At 40.1% G+C, this 17,482-nt stretch overlaps 1 protein-coding gene across 21 annotated transcripts in view; it reads right to left on the bottom strand.

Moving 5' to 3' along the window:
• Positions 1–17,482, bottom strand: part of LOC111946112 (melanopsin-like) — a 79,820-nt gene that overhangs the window by 52,909 nt on the left and 9,429 nt on the right. For 7 of the 21 annotated variants that reach the window (XM_086888486.1, XM_086888479.1, XM_086888484.1 and 4 more), the window contains 3 exons: positions 16,776–16,886; positions 15,218–16,270; positions 12,528–12,673 (listed from right to left, as the gene is read on the bottom strand). Coding sequence is in view for 1 of the 21 variants with exons in the window: in XM_086888470.1 (XP_086744596.1) it covers positions 195–295; positions 720–806 (188 nt within the window). In the remaining 20 variants the exon portion in view is untranslated. Of the gene's footprint in view, positions 1–194; positions 296–719; positions 6,540–12,527; positions 12,674–15,217; positions 16,271–16,775; positions 16,887–17,014; positions 17,089–17,482 lie in introns of those variants that run through there. The other 14 variants (XM_086888474.1, XM_086888480.1, XM_086888478.1 and 11 more) reach the window with 10 other exon arrangements.

Genomic DNA, 17,482 nt, shown 5'->3' on the forward strand with positions numbered 1-17,482 from the left:
TGGAAAAATTATTAAGACATGCAGCACATCTTAACCAATGCTATGAATGAGTTCACCAGACCATCCAAAGCAGTGTGATCAATTGTACCAGCCAGGGGGCCTTTCCTGAGTGCCTAAAAGCCCTGCTTTCACAGGGCCTTCCCAACCTATGACAAAGAGACAAGGGCCATCCACAAATCCATCCTCAGCCTCACCTTCTGCCAGTGCACAAGCACTTGCCAGCACAAGAGCTCAGCCTCCTCAGAGCTGAAAGCAGAAGCATTTTCAGTGCAGTGAGGTATTCTGGAAACTGAAACTAAGCATGAAACACCAAATTAATTAGTACAGACATTACAATGTGCTGGACATGTGGAAAAGTTAGGCCACGATGAGGCTCTTTTGTGGCTGTGCAATAATGATTTAATTTTCCATGCAACACATAAATGTGAGTGGATGTTTATGGAAACATTTCCATTTATGGAAAATGGAATAATTAATTCAAGCATGGTTTCCTAAGGAAGTTGATTTTTAAGGGAGTTCTTTATAGATTATTCTATCAAGCTTTTCATTTACATCTAGATTCAGTAAAGTACTTAGCCATGATGCATTTAAGTTCGAGATCCAGCTCCATGAATATATAATTAGAAACATTCATGTCAGACAAATGGGGTTCTTACATTAGCAATGAGAGAAATAAGTTGTTAAGATTCAGCCCTACAAAAATATGCATATATCTTTACCCCGCAGAGAGTATTTGCAAGAGATGTGGGCTGGAAAACTGCTTTTCTGTTTTTTAGGTTAACTCTTGTCCCAGTTGCCATGGACATATTCCAAAGAGTATTTTGCCTTAGCCTTCATGGTTAAGTGCTCCTATAACAAATAATTGATTTTTTATGTTGGATTTCATTGCATTCTGCCACAACGAGGGGTGCAACAACTCCCCTGGGCCCTGAAGTCTTGGACCTCAGGCAGCTACTAATGACCAACAGGAAAAGATGACCACAGGATGGGTCTCGGTTTAGCAAAATTCAGAATCCTTTATTGAGTCAGGGACCAAGACAAGAACGAGGGCAGAGTCATGGGTTTTATATGCCAGGATAGGGGTGGAGTTTAGGGTCAGGGTTCAATAGCAAGACAAGCAGGAGACTGCAAAGGGGTGGACTGAGGAGGACAACCAATGGGAAGAGCTAAGGTGGGGACACTGCAGTAAAATTTAAACCACCGAGGGTACAGGAAAGGAAGAACATTCTGGGGCCATTCCTTATCTGACAAAATGGGGTAGAGTGCCTTTTCCCGGGTTTGAGGGGGCACACCCCACAGGGTGGAGGGGCAGAATCTTCTTTAGTCACGCCCCTCACTCAATGCTGTTTGTGTAGGTAGAATCCCCACCTCCTGGGGTGGGGGCACTCCACAACTTCCCCTTTTATTTTCTTTTAGAAACAGAGGATAGTTTTCAGGTTATGGCCCTAGGATATTCTTAAAAACTTAAATTACTTAGTACTTATTGGACAATTTATAGTGGGATTATGACAACTCAAAAAGGAATTCCCAGAGACAAAAAGAACAGTAGAACACTACTAACACAACAACGACAACTATAAAACTAATAATCTTAGCTGAACTTGTGACAACAGTCTCAATGGAAAGACTCTACTTTTTAAAAGTCCCTTCAATCAGTCTTTTGTTCTTTCTTCTTGTGGTCTTTATTTTCTTCTCTTCTGTTCTGCTAGGTACTCAGAAACAGATTGCTAGGCTTTTTAGACCAAGAAACACAGCACATTTGGCAAGGTTGCCTCATTTGTCTTTCCTGATTTTTCTCTGAAATATAGAACTCATACCATCAATTAGATTATTTTGAAACTCACACAAGGTGTTGTATAGGTAAACATCAAAGGGATGCACACAAGAAATCAATTTTGACAAATGTAAAGACTAAAAGGTATAGGTAAGAAAGTAATGTAATGATTAATGTAACACTGACTAAATAAATAAACCCTTCTCTTTCATTTCTTTGCTCCCAACTTAATACCTTTTATTCCTAGTAAACCACTCCTTTTCCCTTTTGCTCCCTCTCTCACTGTCTCCCTTTTCTTTTTTCTTCTTTCTCCTCCTTTTCTCTTCCTTTTAATAGTCTTTTAAGTATTCTACACTACTACCCCTCATCTTACCATCAAACAGCTTACATACACCTCCTCTTCACTTGATTTTTCATTCTCATTAAAACTTCTGTTACTTTTCCACTAACTAAAATTGTAGTTTAACACATCAAGTGTGAAAGTAAAACACATCAATTATAAAAAGACAAAATAAAACTCATCATTTGTAAAAAGCTTTTTAAACTGGTGAAAAATCAAACCTCAAATTAGACTTATTATGCCTTCATACTCCCCTCTTTTATTTAATTGTTTGTGGGGGAAAGACATAGTTATGGTGTGGTAAATCTCTTAGAGATTACTCTTTATTGTAAGAGCCATGAATACTGTTATTCTGCTGGGCCCCTTGCAGAAAAGGCAATAGGCAGGGCATAAAGAGTGTATTCTGGAAAATTTATTCTGCAAATTAATTAAAATAGGGGGATTTTATGCTTAATGGGAATAGAACTCGCTTGAATAATTTTTAAAATTTAACATGAATAGTAGCAGTTAGGATTATTTGTGTCACATTAATTTTTTGTAACTTCAGCTGAGAACTATTTACATTATGTATATATGAAAATTAAGAGAGATATTAATAATTTGTAATAACTAAATTAACATTAACAAACTAAATAATAATACTGATACTTAATACAACTTTAGTTATTATAAACTACTGATGTCTTTGAATAGAGACATGATAAAAAAGGTACTTAACTTATAGGACTTAAATTAATACTATTAAATCAAGCTACTCATTTTTAATGAAGACTGGGGGGCTGTAAAAGATGGTTTTCTGTAAGAGATGGTTTCAGGAGAAGGCTTGAACGGTATTTAAGAAGTGTAGGTGTTACTCTTGGCTGCTCCTGCTCAAAAGATTATCTAACAGAGGGAGTAGAGGAGGCACTTAGCAAGCACTCACTGAGGTAGATGATGCCAGCAGAATTGCTTTATGCAGCGGGGATGCTCGATAGGTTGGTGGAAGCAGCATTATGGCAGAAAATTTTAAACTGAACTTAAAATCAATTTCAGTTGAAGTAAATAGGTCTTGAATATAACTAGGAAAGCAATGGAAGAAACTTAAAGTTTAAATGACTAAAGCTTAAAAGGAAGGTATTATAAAGATTATCTTAGGAGGACTTGAAATTTATACTGTTAAGCTAAAATTAATAACAATATATTGCCTTTTAAAGTAAAATAAAGAATGAAAACAAAACTAAATTTGACATCTATAAAAATAATTTAGCTTCTTAATTTAATAAACTGAGGCTTGAAACAACAAAAATAATTAAATAAACATATCTTCAACATAATATAGAACTCACTATAGAACTTATGATCTAAATACGACTGAAAACATATTTAGCAGGGATGGGGAGTGTTAGGGTTGGCACAGAAAACTTGCACAGTTATATTAATTTGTTGTTTAGAGCAGGCTTGGAAGTAGTAATAATGTGTTTTTTCCTTTTCCTTCTCTGTCAGCAGCACTTGGGAGCTCTGGGTCTCAGACTTTGTAGAACACAGCTTGCCCTAACATGTCTTTGCTCTCGGTAATAGTAGCATTGGTTAGAAGTTTGCTGGGAATGCCTGTTCCCACAGTCGGGGCGGTGGTCACCAACACAGGCACAATTTTGTTGAGCACAAGATTTCTTGGGAGAGTCTGAACGGCAAGAGCTGTATCTAAAGGAGGCTCCTGGCCCTGGAACACAGGCTTTAAACTGATGGCTAGAGTAGGATTTCGATCAGCCTGGTTTCGAAGGGGCCATATTGTGCCGGCAGAGGCAACAAAGTGGGAGACTCTCTCAAAAGAAGGGGTGGAAGCATTGATGTTGTGCTGGATAACTGCAGCAAGTTGTCTGGGGCTCCAGTAGGGGAGTAATGGGCACCACCATTTTGGGGGGAGTAAACAAAATGATGGTTTCCAGAGCGGGGCTTCTGGTTCCGTCTTACCCGGTAGAGGCATGTCCTGTAATGGAATGGTCACAACCTCCAGAGGTGGAGCACTCGGGGGGAAAAGGCAGAGCCAGAGGCAGAATCGGAGGCAGGAAGAGAAGGTGAAGAGGAGGAAAACAGGTTCCAAGTGGCACGGCTGTCACTGTCTTGGAAAGGAGGGTCCGAGGTGGCACAGCCAACACCACTCTGGACCAAGGACAGAGGAGGGTGTGTGAAAATCAGAGGGTAAGAGAATAAGTGGAACTTCACAGAAGTTAGAAGGGGGTTTATGGGAGAGGTGACTGACAGCAGGAGACTTTTACACGTTGTATGGTGGTATAGGGTTTCTCAGATGGTAGAAGAAATGGGCAGTAGTCTAAGCACTATAGTGTCTTTCTTGATTATTAAATCATATCTGGTCACACAAACTAAGTCCCAAATGTTGATATTAAAGACAGAGTTTACAGACATGCTGGGCAAGGTGTTGTAAAGCCACCAAATGATCTTTTTCAGATCCCTTTTAGAAAACTCTCTCCCAAAGGAAACTAAAAACTACTTAAAATATTTATAAAAGTCCTGTTGCTCCTTTGTTATTGTTGTTCCCATGGATTTCTCCTTTATCCTTGTCCCCATAAGCTTCCCCCCATTCAGCACTAGGACTGGTCTGGTACTCCAGTGACCATTGTATCATCAGGGCCTCAGGGCCTTTAGAGTTGCTGCCCCACATTAGGTGCCATTTGTTGCAACAAGGGGCACAACAGGATTTAGTTTTATCTAATATTCCTTACGCTTATTCCTTGATAATCTATCATGTTCTCTTCTGTGATTAACAAATATCCTTTGGAAGTGGCACACAACATTAACCTTGCCCTACTTTTGAGGTGTCAATAATTGACAGAAGTCTGTCTTGCATCTCTTTTGAAACCACTCTTTATTCATATCCAAGCTGTAGAAGTTGCACTCAGAGCTGAGCTTCACTCAGAGCACAGTATCCTGCTTTTGACACTGACAGACACTAATTCTTTGAAAGAACATTCACCAGGACTTAAAAGAAGCAGATATGGAATAGCTTGCTGCCTACAGAATGACTCTTTTCCCCTTTTAATTCAGAGCAGATTTAGGTCTCCTGCCACGTTATTATCTTATTTTCTTGATACGATGGCAGCTTTTGATGGTAGAATAATTTCTAAACACATAAACTGTTTCTTGGAGTCCTAAGGCCCTGTCTGTGTACAGGGCACATCCAACCACACTGGGACACTCACAAAGGCATCCCACTGCCTTTGTCAGGCAGGACATCTTCTGCCAGTCAATCTGACCAGCCCCACAGACCTGGCTTCAGCCTGGCAAGTGCCCTCCTGCCGATCAGGGGAATGGCTGGAACGACAAATGACTGGCTGGCTTTCAACAAGCCAAGTAATATTTACCCAGAACACAAGTATTCAAGGTGGAAATATTAGTCTCAAATCAGTTTACAGTATCTTATGTTTTAGGTGTTCCTCTTTTGCACAGAAGCAGCTGAAGTCCACAGTGCTTCACATCCTCCCTGATAAGTCTATGGCTGTTGGTCAGGGTCTCATTTCTATCCATTCCTGGAAAGTGATCCTGATGTAAATGCTACATTCCTTGTAGCTTCTTCAGTACTACTCTGTTCTCCAGGGCCAGCACAAGGCCTCAGAAGCTGCATTTACCTGCATTGCTTACTTAAGAGAAATTCCCTTAATACAACCTGTCAGACCACTGAAAAGCCCAAGTGTGTAAGCTGAGGTCACATGGAGGAAAACATCTAGCAGTAGATGTTTCCCTGTCGATGTGAGGAGCGCACTGCAGTGCCTGAGTGCTGCCAGCCTGTCTTTGAGGGACACCAGCTCACATCCAGCCTCTGTCCTGACTCTCCAAGGGGCTTGGTATGTTTAGCATGTTGACTAGAGCCCTACCTATCATGTAGGAGTGGTATATCAGTAGTGGGAGACAGGAAGAGGGTAGTAAATGCCATCTGGGAAGCACTGGAAGACACAATCTGAAAGGACTGGTTTTACTCTGAACACTCTAGGCTAGATAAGCCAATTTGGAAAGTCCTTGGCTTCCGCAACATGAAAATTATTCTGGAATTAGGATAAGTAAACACTTGGACTCACAAAATTACTGATGGTTTCCACTGAGTTAGAAGGGATTTGTTAAGTTTCTTTTTATTATTTTCTTAATCTATGTGCTACTAGAAGAAAATTTTATTTAAATATCAAGGTCCAATATTCCTCTGAGGCATAGAGGTCTAGCACAGCTGGATTATTTAGCACTCCCTCTCTCTTTGCTTGATCAATACTTACCTCTAATAATAAGTTAACTATTTCTTCTGGTAAATCTATTTACAACATCACTTTCATGAACTTTCATCGGGCTGAATATATACAGCACTCATAAGCTGAGAATCACATTTCCTCATGTGTATTATCCATAACAATGAGAAACTTTGTTTTCAGGCTCCTGCCCTCACTATTTTGGAATCAAAGAGTGATTCAGGGCTCACTAAATAACTCTCCCATCCTGTGACTGGGAAGAGAATCATCAATTTCAAACCTAGAGAAAAGGCCACTTTCAGGATTGTGCCTCAATAGGGAAGAGGAGAGGAAGAAAACAAAGCTATGAGTCATAATGTCAGTGATTTTAACATTGATGAACAGTCTACTCAATTTTTGAAAAATTACCATCACCATTTGGCACTTCAAGGAGGTAATGTAGGAATAAGTGGGTTTAAGTCTAACTTAATCATGAAGAGGCCATATTGTTTCCACATTTCTGGTGTATTATTCGAAAGTCTTATGCTGAATTCTGAGAGCTCATACCAAGTTCTATAGAAAAGGAGGTTCTACAACACCTTCCTGGAATAAGTTCTACATTAGCGTACTTTACTTGGGTACTCCAGCTTTGCCCAGAGAACAGCACAAGTCCACAAACAGTTTAAGATTGTTACTTCCAGTGAGTGTGAGTCTACCTTCACTAGCTCCAGTCACAATTCTGGGCAACCCAGTATAAGAAAGATGTGGATTTACTGGATTAGGACCAGCCCAAAGTCACAAAGTCACATCTAAGGAGCTGGAACATCTGTCATATGTGGAGAGGATGAAAGAGCTGGAGCTGTTCAGCCTACAGAAGAAACAGTAGATATACAGCAAAGCACATGAAATTCCATGTTCTGTATTCCATCAAGGATACACCATTTAAACTGTGAAGGTGGTAAAACACAGAAACAGGTTGTGGAGCTATTAAAAACCTAACTGGACAAAGCCCTGAGCTGCCCCTGCTTAAGCAGAGTGGCTTGACTAGTAGACCTCAAGAGATCCCTTCCAACCTACACTACTCTATCATCAACACCATAATCTGCAGCAGCAACACTGTACAGTCATTTTATTACTGCTATGTTCCTGAACAGGTAACATTATTTTTGGATGGTCTGTAGTTTTCATTGGGCTACAAGTAACTCCAATTAGTTCCAATTGATTGCCCTCTAGTTGGGGTTAACATGAAAAAATAAGGTCAAAGATAGTTTCAGCAATAGAACAAACATGACATCTGCTTTAGTGGTCAGCTGAAGTGTTTGCAACCAGTCATACAAAGGGCAAATCCTCTTTCCAGTAACTTGCTGTGCTAAAAGAGATAATCCCTGCATTGCCTGTGATTGCTTTCAGTTCAGTTCTCTGCTTAGGAGTAGAAGGATCCATGTAAAATAATTATTGTGAGAAAGTACAAACTGTGCTAGACTTTGAGAATGTGTACTAAAATTTGTTATTTTTATTTTTCTCCCTTAGAATGCAAATGAATACATTCCTGAGACACTGAGTAACTAAACAAGCAAATGAATTTCTGAAGGTGACAAAATTTTACCTTGCTTTCAAACAATAATGTGCACATACTTCCAGGTAAAAAAAGAAAAGGTAAACTTTTTCTGTACTTTTACTCCAGAGCACTGCACTGTGTCTCAAGCAGGGTCTTTGAAGGACTTTTTAACACAGAAGGTAACTGATCCATCTCAGGTTGGAAAGAGAAATGTCACTTTTCAGCTTCTACTGGGGATAGAAATCTCTATAGACAACTCAGGAAAGAGGGATTCTTATCTCACTAGCTGGACTTCATCATCTGTGGACTCTTCTCATCTCCTTTCTCATCAGAATAATGCTTGATTATGGTAAGAGATCAGCAGTGCCAGGTGTAAGTGGACAACTTTCTGAAATGAATGTATATCTAATTTCAGCTACTAACTCATCACCTGTCAAACATTTGCAAAGTATGATATCTCAAGAACACAAAGCTACTTTCATTTCTTTAATATTGTGGTAAAAAAGTCAGAACTCTCCAGTGATTTTTCTGTTTCTTTAGAGGAAAAACAGCAGCCTATTACTGGAAGCCTGTACACAAGCAGAGTTTAAAAAGTGAAAGAGACTTAGTAAGTTTAGCAAATTCTTAATAAAAGTAGAAATTTCAAAATGGACAATACTCAGCAGGAAATATTTTAGTATGGAGGAGGAGATGTACACAGTGTGGTGAATACATTCTGTAATGTTTCTGCACATATTTTGCAATGATAAAAAGAGAATGTTCACCACTTGAGGAGACTCTACGTTTTTCATGCAAGGCGCAGAAGGAAGTGCTACAGCATCCTCTCCTGTTGGGAAACACAGCAATGTGGAGAACAGGATAAGGGGAAAAGGTCATCTGAAAAGAGACAGCAGTACCAGAACTCTGTGTCTCTCTCTCAGGCATACACCAAGCCTACAACTCTGCCTGCACACAGACCAGGGCTGTCTCTTGAATATCTCAGATTTCACTTAGCCACAACTGGAGACTGTGACTCTGTAAGTCCAACCAACCCCTTCCAGGAGGGATCTGTCTGGGCTGCTGCCATTGCTATGTGAGAGGAAAAAGCAGCCCTTGCAATGTATAGATCAGCAGGAAGAGTGAGAGGGGTGTGAGACAAGGCTGGCTTAGGTAACTTCTAACAAATTCAGGAGACTACCTGGATGAACAAAAACTCCCTGATCACTCAGACACATAATGAGATTGGTAAAAATGTGAGAAAGCTGCCTGCAGGTAACCTGTCAGACTGGCAGTGTAATGTTTGGGGCTGGACCAATACCTTTGCTCTATCTTTAGGTACAAAACCAGGCTGATGCAGACCTACGTTCAACCCCACCCCAACAACCCAGCCAGCTCCTGCAGGCCGCTCCTCTCTTCCTGTGCTCTCTGAATCAGTGGAAACAAAAGGCAGCATTGTCTGGACAAGTGAATCATTTCACGATGATTCCCAGAAAAGCTCGACAGTGGAACAGAAAACCTATGGATACATTATCTTGTCTCACTTTTTTATCACTTTCTCATTGCATCCCTGCAGAAGTGCAGTGATTATTTAACACATAGAGACTGGGGGGAGCTGTCTATTGCTCATGGGTTGCTGTACACTCACAGTTCTGATGCTTGGCATAAAATAAAATGTCAAATGATGTGCCAGCAGTAAAATATCACTGCCTAGATCACAACATCACAACAATTTTCAGGTAAGAAATAATCTTAGTTATAGGCACAGTAAAATAAAAAACCGTCATGGAAAAAAGGACTTAAACTTACTGTGTAAGTACCTTACACAGGTACTTAAAACCCTTGGAAAAAATTGATCTATCTTTGCTAAGAAAAATACTTACTGATAAAGATGATGTTGCAAAATCCTTGAGATTACAGCAAATATTTTGGATAAATATCAGAAAATTTGTAGTTCAAGCAACTTATGTCTTCCTACAATTTTATCAGGATAGACAGAATCGTCCAAAATATGTTCAAAACAAGTATTTTACTTCAACATCCAAAGATTTTTTCCTTTCTGCATTAGATAATGACGAAAATATCAAAACCTAAAATAGGACAGAGCTTGGTCTTTTTACTCAGTGTGCTTCCAATTTTTACTTTGTTTTTCATTCTGCTAGCAAAGCAGTTGCACCCAACCCCAGAAATGTTTCTGTTGAAGTGCAATTGTACTTCTCTCATCCCCTAAGTCATTCAATGTCACTTACAGCAAACAGGAAGAGGGAACTGCTCTCAAAATACCACTGCAGTTTGTCACTGGGACTTGCTGGTATTTTGAAATCAACAACAACAAAGAGTTCTATAAATGTAATGACAAAATAGGTGTGGACCCTTTACAGTGTCACAGTCAGCATTTGCTGGATGGATGAAGTCAGTAATATGGCAGCATCTGTGAAAAGCTGGAGGCTCTCTACTAATTTCAGCTCCTGAAAGTATGCAGAAACTAACAAAAGCAAATAAATGAAGGAACAGTGGCTGCTTGAAAGTCTTAATATCTCTTAGAGACTGTTATGCCATCTGTATCTCCTGAAAACAATGTTGGAAAGAGAAGGGCAGGCAGAAATAAACGTTTTCACAATATCATGATTGTCGGCGTACCAAGAACTCAAAACCAGAAACCTCTTAAGAACAACTCACCAGACAGGAATCTTGAATCATTTCAGGCTTCCCTTGATGAAGCAGTAAAAATACTGATACTGACCTTGAAAGTCCCATCTCTGGGAAGCTGGAGGCATTTCACATTATTTTCTCCTATGCTGAGAAGAAGGCAAATCCAGGAATCCTGACAGTGTGAGCTCTGGTCTTCATATGAATTAAATCTCAAATCACCAAAATTAATGAATAATTTTGCATTGGTGAAAACAGAAATTCAACTCGTTTTGTATTAGTTCATTTCACCGTGAAGAGAATTCCTCCAGCTATGACACTTTGCTCGGTGCCATCTCTGTCACTTTGGAAACTGCACCATTATGAGTAAATACCTCTGGTTGCTTGCTGCTGATGGACACATCTTGTCTGTCCAGTGTATCAGGCACTTAGTAACACCTCCCCAAAGCTAAAATGAGCACATTACTAGAAAAGATAGGGTTTTTTTCCATTTTGTGTGTACAGAAGCAATGCGAAAATGATGGTGCAGTTTTGCTCTGCTCTTTCTATTGACCACCATGTCTGGTTATCAGAGTTGGAACATGGAGAACAACACTGCTGCTGGGAACTGCATTTTGATACAGATCACCCTTCCAGAACATGTTGCCATGGCTATTTTAGGCTCTCTGGCACCTGAGAAAAGGAAAAGGGCCAACACGCCTCCGCTTCCCAGTGCCGCAAGAGGAGAGTCTGAAGCCAAAGGCAAACCCTGTTGCTCTCCCTGAAGAACTTCTTCCAACTGATTCTCATTCTAATTGTGCCTGGTTGTTGTTAATTTTTAATTAATTTTGTAGTTTACATCTGTCTAACATCAACCAAATGCTAGCTTCCTTCCCCTTCTTCTGCTCTTTAAACCGCTAAACAAAAGACACTGCTTTGTTCTCTGGGCCTGCAACTACTGCAGAGAAGCACAAGACAGAGATAAAGGAAATAAAATATTAATAACTAGCTTTATAAATGGCCTCCAGGTCTCTGGACCTAGCTCTTTGCTTTCTATGGGCAAACTAAGTTTGCAGCTGCCTACCACAGTTACCTGGGGATTGCACCCTGAGCTTCAAGCCACTGGAAGCAACCACCATTAAAGACATGCCTGCTGGTCTGAACACAGCATCCCCCCCAAAAAGGATGTGAAGGAAAGGCTGAGGCCAAGGATTGAGCTGTCAGTTCAAGGATTGCACCATGGGGCAGGGGCACACATTTCAGCTGAAGTCCCTGAGAATCCCAGCTGGACAGAAGTGTCATCTCATGCTGCGTGTGGCACACACACAGCACAGACACATTGTCTGGCAACACAGGAGTGGAGCTGCACTTGTGTAAGAGCTTCAGAAACCACCAGAGAGGTGAAAGGAGCAAAGAACAGAGGAGATTAAACCACTCTTACCTATCTATTTTACTTTCTCCATAGCCAGTATAAATTCAAAGAACACCTGAAAAACTTCTTAAGCACCTCAGACTATTGCTTAATTCAGGAAGGAGGAAGAACAGCTAGCAATCCAAATGTGAGATTACTTTTATTTTGAGAAGCAGATCGTTCAGAATCCCTTTCTCCTTAAGCACAAAAGGACAACTAAATAATTTTCTTGCTCATAAATTCAAGGCAATTTTCTATTCTCTTAATCTCATAATGACTTCCACACTCCAGCTTCCCTGGTTTTTTAGTCTGGTACACAAAGATTTACCCCTTTTTCCTCTTGCCTCTGAAATAAGTTGCAAGAACTATCTCAGTCCATTGGCATTAATTCTTCCTGAAAATTTCTCCTTAATCAAAAGAATCCAGTGTATTAGCTATACAAGTTAATTTGTTAGCTGGTATTTTCAATAGTTTTTTTTTTTTAATATATATTATACTTCCTCTAACCTCCTTCACCATACCAATGCACTGGGGACACTGAGTTTCAGAGGTGGGCCGGCTGTGGAACTGGCTAAGTTCTGTCATCTGGACAAAATACAAGCAATTCTTTAGTGAATTTATGTTGGATTTACCAGTACTGGTTTCCGTTGTGATTAGAGTGGTTGGTGCTGGAAAGTCACTGCTGGAGCCATGGGGCAACAACATAAAGGTTTAGACACTGATCCTTTTGTCACACTCTGACAGACCAGCCTCACATATTTCTGGGGACAGAAGACTTCTACAGCAAAAATTCAGAAAAGAAAAAAAAAAAAAATTAAAAGAACCCAACAACAACAAACTAACAAAACCCCCTGAGGATTTCCCCCAAAAAAGAATGAAAACAAAACCAAACCAACCAATGAAAACCACCCAAGTTCTTAAACGTTCTTCTTAATCCACTTTAGTTTCCTTGAAAGCAATTGTGATATCTAATGATACGTTTAGTGAAGTCACAAAGGATGTCATGAGGAGAGTTTTTAAGAAGTCTCAAATTTCAAAATGCTGAAGTAAAAGTGCATATCTGCAAACAGGTCCTGTGCCTGCTCAGGGCTCCCTGGGGGCCTCCTAGTGGGACCATCCAGTACTTGTAGATGAGATGAAGGGGCTTCATGTTTTTAAGAAGGCTTCTCTTTAAAAGCTTTTATTTGCTTGCTAAGTAACACATTTATCCAATGTTATCCCTGCTGAAACTGATGTGGATGGAATCAGGCAGACAGCACATGTTACATTACATTATGAGTCTTAACATTTCACTAATTGCATTGACCTACTTCTGTGAATCACAGATTATTCTCCTGCTCATAAAGCACATCTGTTTCCTTTAGGTAGTTGTTCATGCAATGTGATACAATTGCAAGGGCCCACACGGGGTGAAACCTTGTGATTTATTTATCCAATGCAAGCAGATAGCGTTTCCAGCTTTCATCAATACTTTGACCACGTGAACAAAATGAGGAACAAAGCTCTCTTATTTTCTGCAACTTGTACAGCTACTTATTTCTTAACTTTTCCTTCCCTTTTAAACAAAGATAACAGAACTTTAATTGAAATTAGAAAAGCAGCTGATGAGCTATGACTTGGCCATGTGGTTTTTCATTGCCATGACAAGCTTCTGCAAGCTGTAATGGGAAACAAAGCTTCAGTATAGAGACCTCAAATGGATAGGGATCAGCCATCAGCTGACATACCAAGGACCTCCATTCAGTATCTCTGTGCTGAACTGCATCTTCTGAATAGATGAGTCCTCTGGCTATTCATCAGGAGTTTTTACTTAAGTGTCACGTATGCATGCAACTCCCTATGAGTTGGGAAGTGCGTCATTGCTCCTCTGCTAAGGTAGAAAAGCTACCAGGATAAATGCATTCTATAGGGTAACTGGCTTTTTAAACTTTGTACAGTTTTTCATTAATAGCAGTGCTAAGATAAAGCAAATAGTCAGCCAGCTGGCTCAGGACTGAGCATTACATACAGGAAATGCTGAGGCACACGCTCTAGAAAAGGTCATTCCAAATCCTCCGACTAAACGAGCCATTATGATGCTGCCCAAATTCTCAGTGGCAAAACCAACACCTGAGATGGGACCCCACAAGTCCTTCTGCCAGCTTCACTGGATTTTGGATCAGGGTCTTTCATACAAAACCACCTGTAGCTGTGAACCTTCCTACTTAGGAGTAAAGCCAAGAGACCACTTCTGAACATGAAGAACTGTGTCTAACAGACAGCTCCTTATGGCTTTCCATGTAGTAACTTGAAGATGGATCTTTCAGCTGATGCTTTTCACTGTACACACAAAAGCTCCCTGCTGCCAGGAGCACAAGAAAAGTAAAGTTATCAGCTAAATTTAAAACCCCAAAATTGAAGGCTTGTCTGCAGCTGATTGCTTCTCTAAGCTGCTCTGCTTCAAAAGCAAATCTCATTATTGCTTGTGTAATGATCTCATTGATCATTAAGCATGGCCTTTTACGAGAGCTACAGTAACACTGGGAGGATATTTGATTAAGAATGGATAATTTCATTTAAATGCATTTATGACTTCTGTATATTTTTAACAAAAAATATCTTAAAAAATGTAATGGAAAATGCACGAGCAGAACAAGCTGCATGTGTAGAAGCATGCTTATTGACACAGATGGTGTTTTCAAATACACTAATCTCTTTTTTATATTTCAAATCAAAAAAAAAAAAAAAGGCAACAGAAACATTAATTCCCAATAGACTTTAAATGTGTCAACTTTTTAGAAAAGAAATACCTGGTATTTTAAATAGTCCCCACAGCATTACAAACACAAAAGCGTTTGTAAACTTAAGCTGCAAAAGTCCAACATTAGGTCTTTCTGAAGGTACACTTTTCTGGCTGAATTTACTGCTTGCTAAAAGAGAAGGCAAATTGCTGGGCTCTATTATATATAAACATAAAAGACCAAGTGCCTTTGCTGTATTTTCAGGTCTAGCATTTTGCAGGCCTAATACCTCTCCTTAAGTGGCTTAAAAATGATAACTTGCAATTATTCACTTCCTGTATCTTACACTAAATGTTAGTTTGCACAAATCTCTAATAGCAGCATAGTGTTGTAATTAAAAAAAAAAACAAAACACAAAACACAGAGCAGAGGTAGGTGAGGAAATTACTAAGGAAATGAACATGATGACTATATCTAAGTTTACAGTCAAAATTCTGATTTGAGTGGATTTATTCTCTTGAACACACAAGTAGGTGCATTAACTGCAGGTTACTAGTCTTGATAAGATGGTTACGTTTTGTGAAGTGCAAAAATCAACTCACCATAAAAAATGGTTGAAATTTCCTTCCCAGCAGGGAAAAAGCCACACTGTGGCAATGTGCTTCCTCCCATTCCAGCTCTGGGGAGCTGGCCTCTTACTGCTCCCAATGCAAGATGTCAGGAATTGTGGCTGCTTCTCCTGGCACATGCAGTAAGCAAGCTATCTCACCACAGAGCCCTGCAACAGAACATGGGCAACTTCATGAGATGCTACGTTTTGTTTCAAACCTTCTTCTTAACTATCAGTTCCCTGGCACAAGGTGGGGCAGCAGCTGGGACAGAAGATGTGGGGAAGATCCGGCCACAAGTCAATAGGCAGAGTGATCCCTCAACACTTAGGAGTCACAGGGCAGGAGATCTGCCTGCAGTGTACTGATCCCCTAATAGCCTGTGAATACCCTGGGAAGGACATCTGCTGAAACAAATCTTGGATTTAAATTTAATCCATGTGAGTTCCTCTGCATTTATTTAGAGCTTTCAAACCATGAGGAGAGCCTCCATGCTGACCAAGAAAGGAAATGTGTCCTCACTTCCCTGTATAACACACACAGAAAACATCCTGACAATGTCCTCACTTCCCTGTATAAAACACACAGAAAACATCCTTTCACTGACTCTGTGACTCCCCACAATTGCCAGGTACATGCCGGCAGAGTTGTTGTCCATGGGGCTCAGCTGACCTCGAGAAACTTGGATGTTGCAAAAGACAAATGGGCAAGAAGTCAACTGCTGAATCCTGAAACCTGATTGCAGCTCCTTCTATTAAAGTGCCCCTGCTGCCGTTCCCAGGAAAGGTATTGGACGTGAATGGAGGTCTCTGCATCCAGGTTTTATACATGCTTCATTTAATACATCATGATCTTGACTGGCTTGCTCTCCCATCCCAGAAGTTTCCAGAAGCTGGACAGAGGTGATAGATACTTTAGGCAAAGAGCCTCATGTAACAGATGGATACACAGTCCCAGCCTGACTGCTTCATCAAGCACTTCAGCCAATTTTTCATGCCGTTGTCAGTAGTTGCAGGCCAAAAGGGCAACAGAAAGGGAGAGCTTAATCTGCAAGAAATCATCAGCAAATGAAACCAAGGTTAGATCAGGTCAGTGCATTACTAACTTCATTATTTTGAAAATGCATATACAAATCACTTCTCATTTTAGAAAGCAGAGGAATTTATTTGATAATTCACATGCATTGAACCAAGTTTGGCATAAAGGAAGAATTACGTTTCTTTAGGAAAGCCTACTTCCTGATCATGTAAAGAGCTGTACTCAGCTTGGGCACCAGGTGCTCCTGAGCACAAGCCCTGTAAATCCCACTGTTTGCATACCCACACTCCTGCCAGACCCTAAGGTGCTCAGAGCAGCAGTAGGTAAGGGAATAATGCTTGCCCATGATGTATGGCCTGAGTGCAACTTCCACTGGACAGGGAGTGAGTTACCCATTTGAAACAGGAAGTGAAAAATTTGGTCCCAGCACACTCCTGTCACAGGTTGAAAATCTTTTCTCACTGATCTATATTAAAGATTTCCTACAGCAAAGTGAAAGAGAGGGTTTCAGTACCTTGTCAGTCATTGAAGGTACAGTTGTAGCACAAAGGGGTACTTGGGTTTCATACCAACTCAATGAATGGGAGTCTTGGAGCAAAAGTACAGTTTTAACTCATTAAACTTCCTACAGAGAAAGAAAAGGTTGGATTACTAGTGTGCTTACTAATGCTTTATCATGCATTGTTACTGGTTACCTTGCCAGGGTTAGGAGTAAACTGCTGTCTGCTAAAAACAGCTCCTTGAGAATAATACCTTCTGCTTCCCTTTGAGAAGGCTGAGAACCAGGATCCCACAACATGCTGCTGTGTTCCACTCTCTGCTCCAAACTAAAAGAAATAAAAGTTCCTAGTTGCTCAAAATTTGCAAACGTTTATAAATTTATTTCAAATTCTGTTTGCTTTAGAACCATAAACATTCCTTCAGTTTTCTGCTAATGAAATGAGGAAAAGTCTCAAACTGCTTCTCTGCAACTGAAGGAACTGTTTTACCCCACAAAGGCTGCTTTATCAAAAGTCAACAATTAAAAACTGATAAAATATGTTATTGGAGCCCTTTAAACTTTACTTTTTGGGATGCACTCAAAACCACCACCTCCAAAGTGACTTTCTGGAGACAAGGAATATTAAAGCATAAATCTGCAGCTAAAGCACACCTAAAAGCATGGAAGTTCCACCACCAAGCTATGCCTCAGCAATTTGGCTTATCACTCAGTCTACATCA

Source organism: Cyanistes caeruleus, chromosome 5 (genome assembly GCF_971803275.1).
Source record: "Cyanistes caeruleus chromosome 5, bCyaCae1.hap1.1, whole genome shotgun sequence".
Lineage (NCBI taxonomy): Eukaryota > Metazoa > Chordata > Aves > Passeriformes > Paridae > Cyanistes > Cyanistes caeruleus.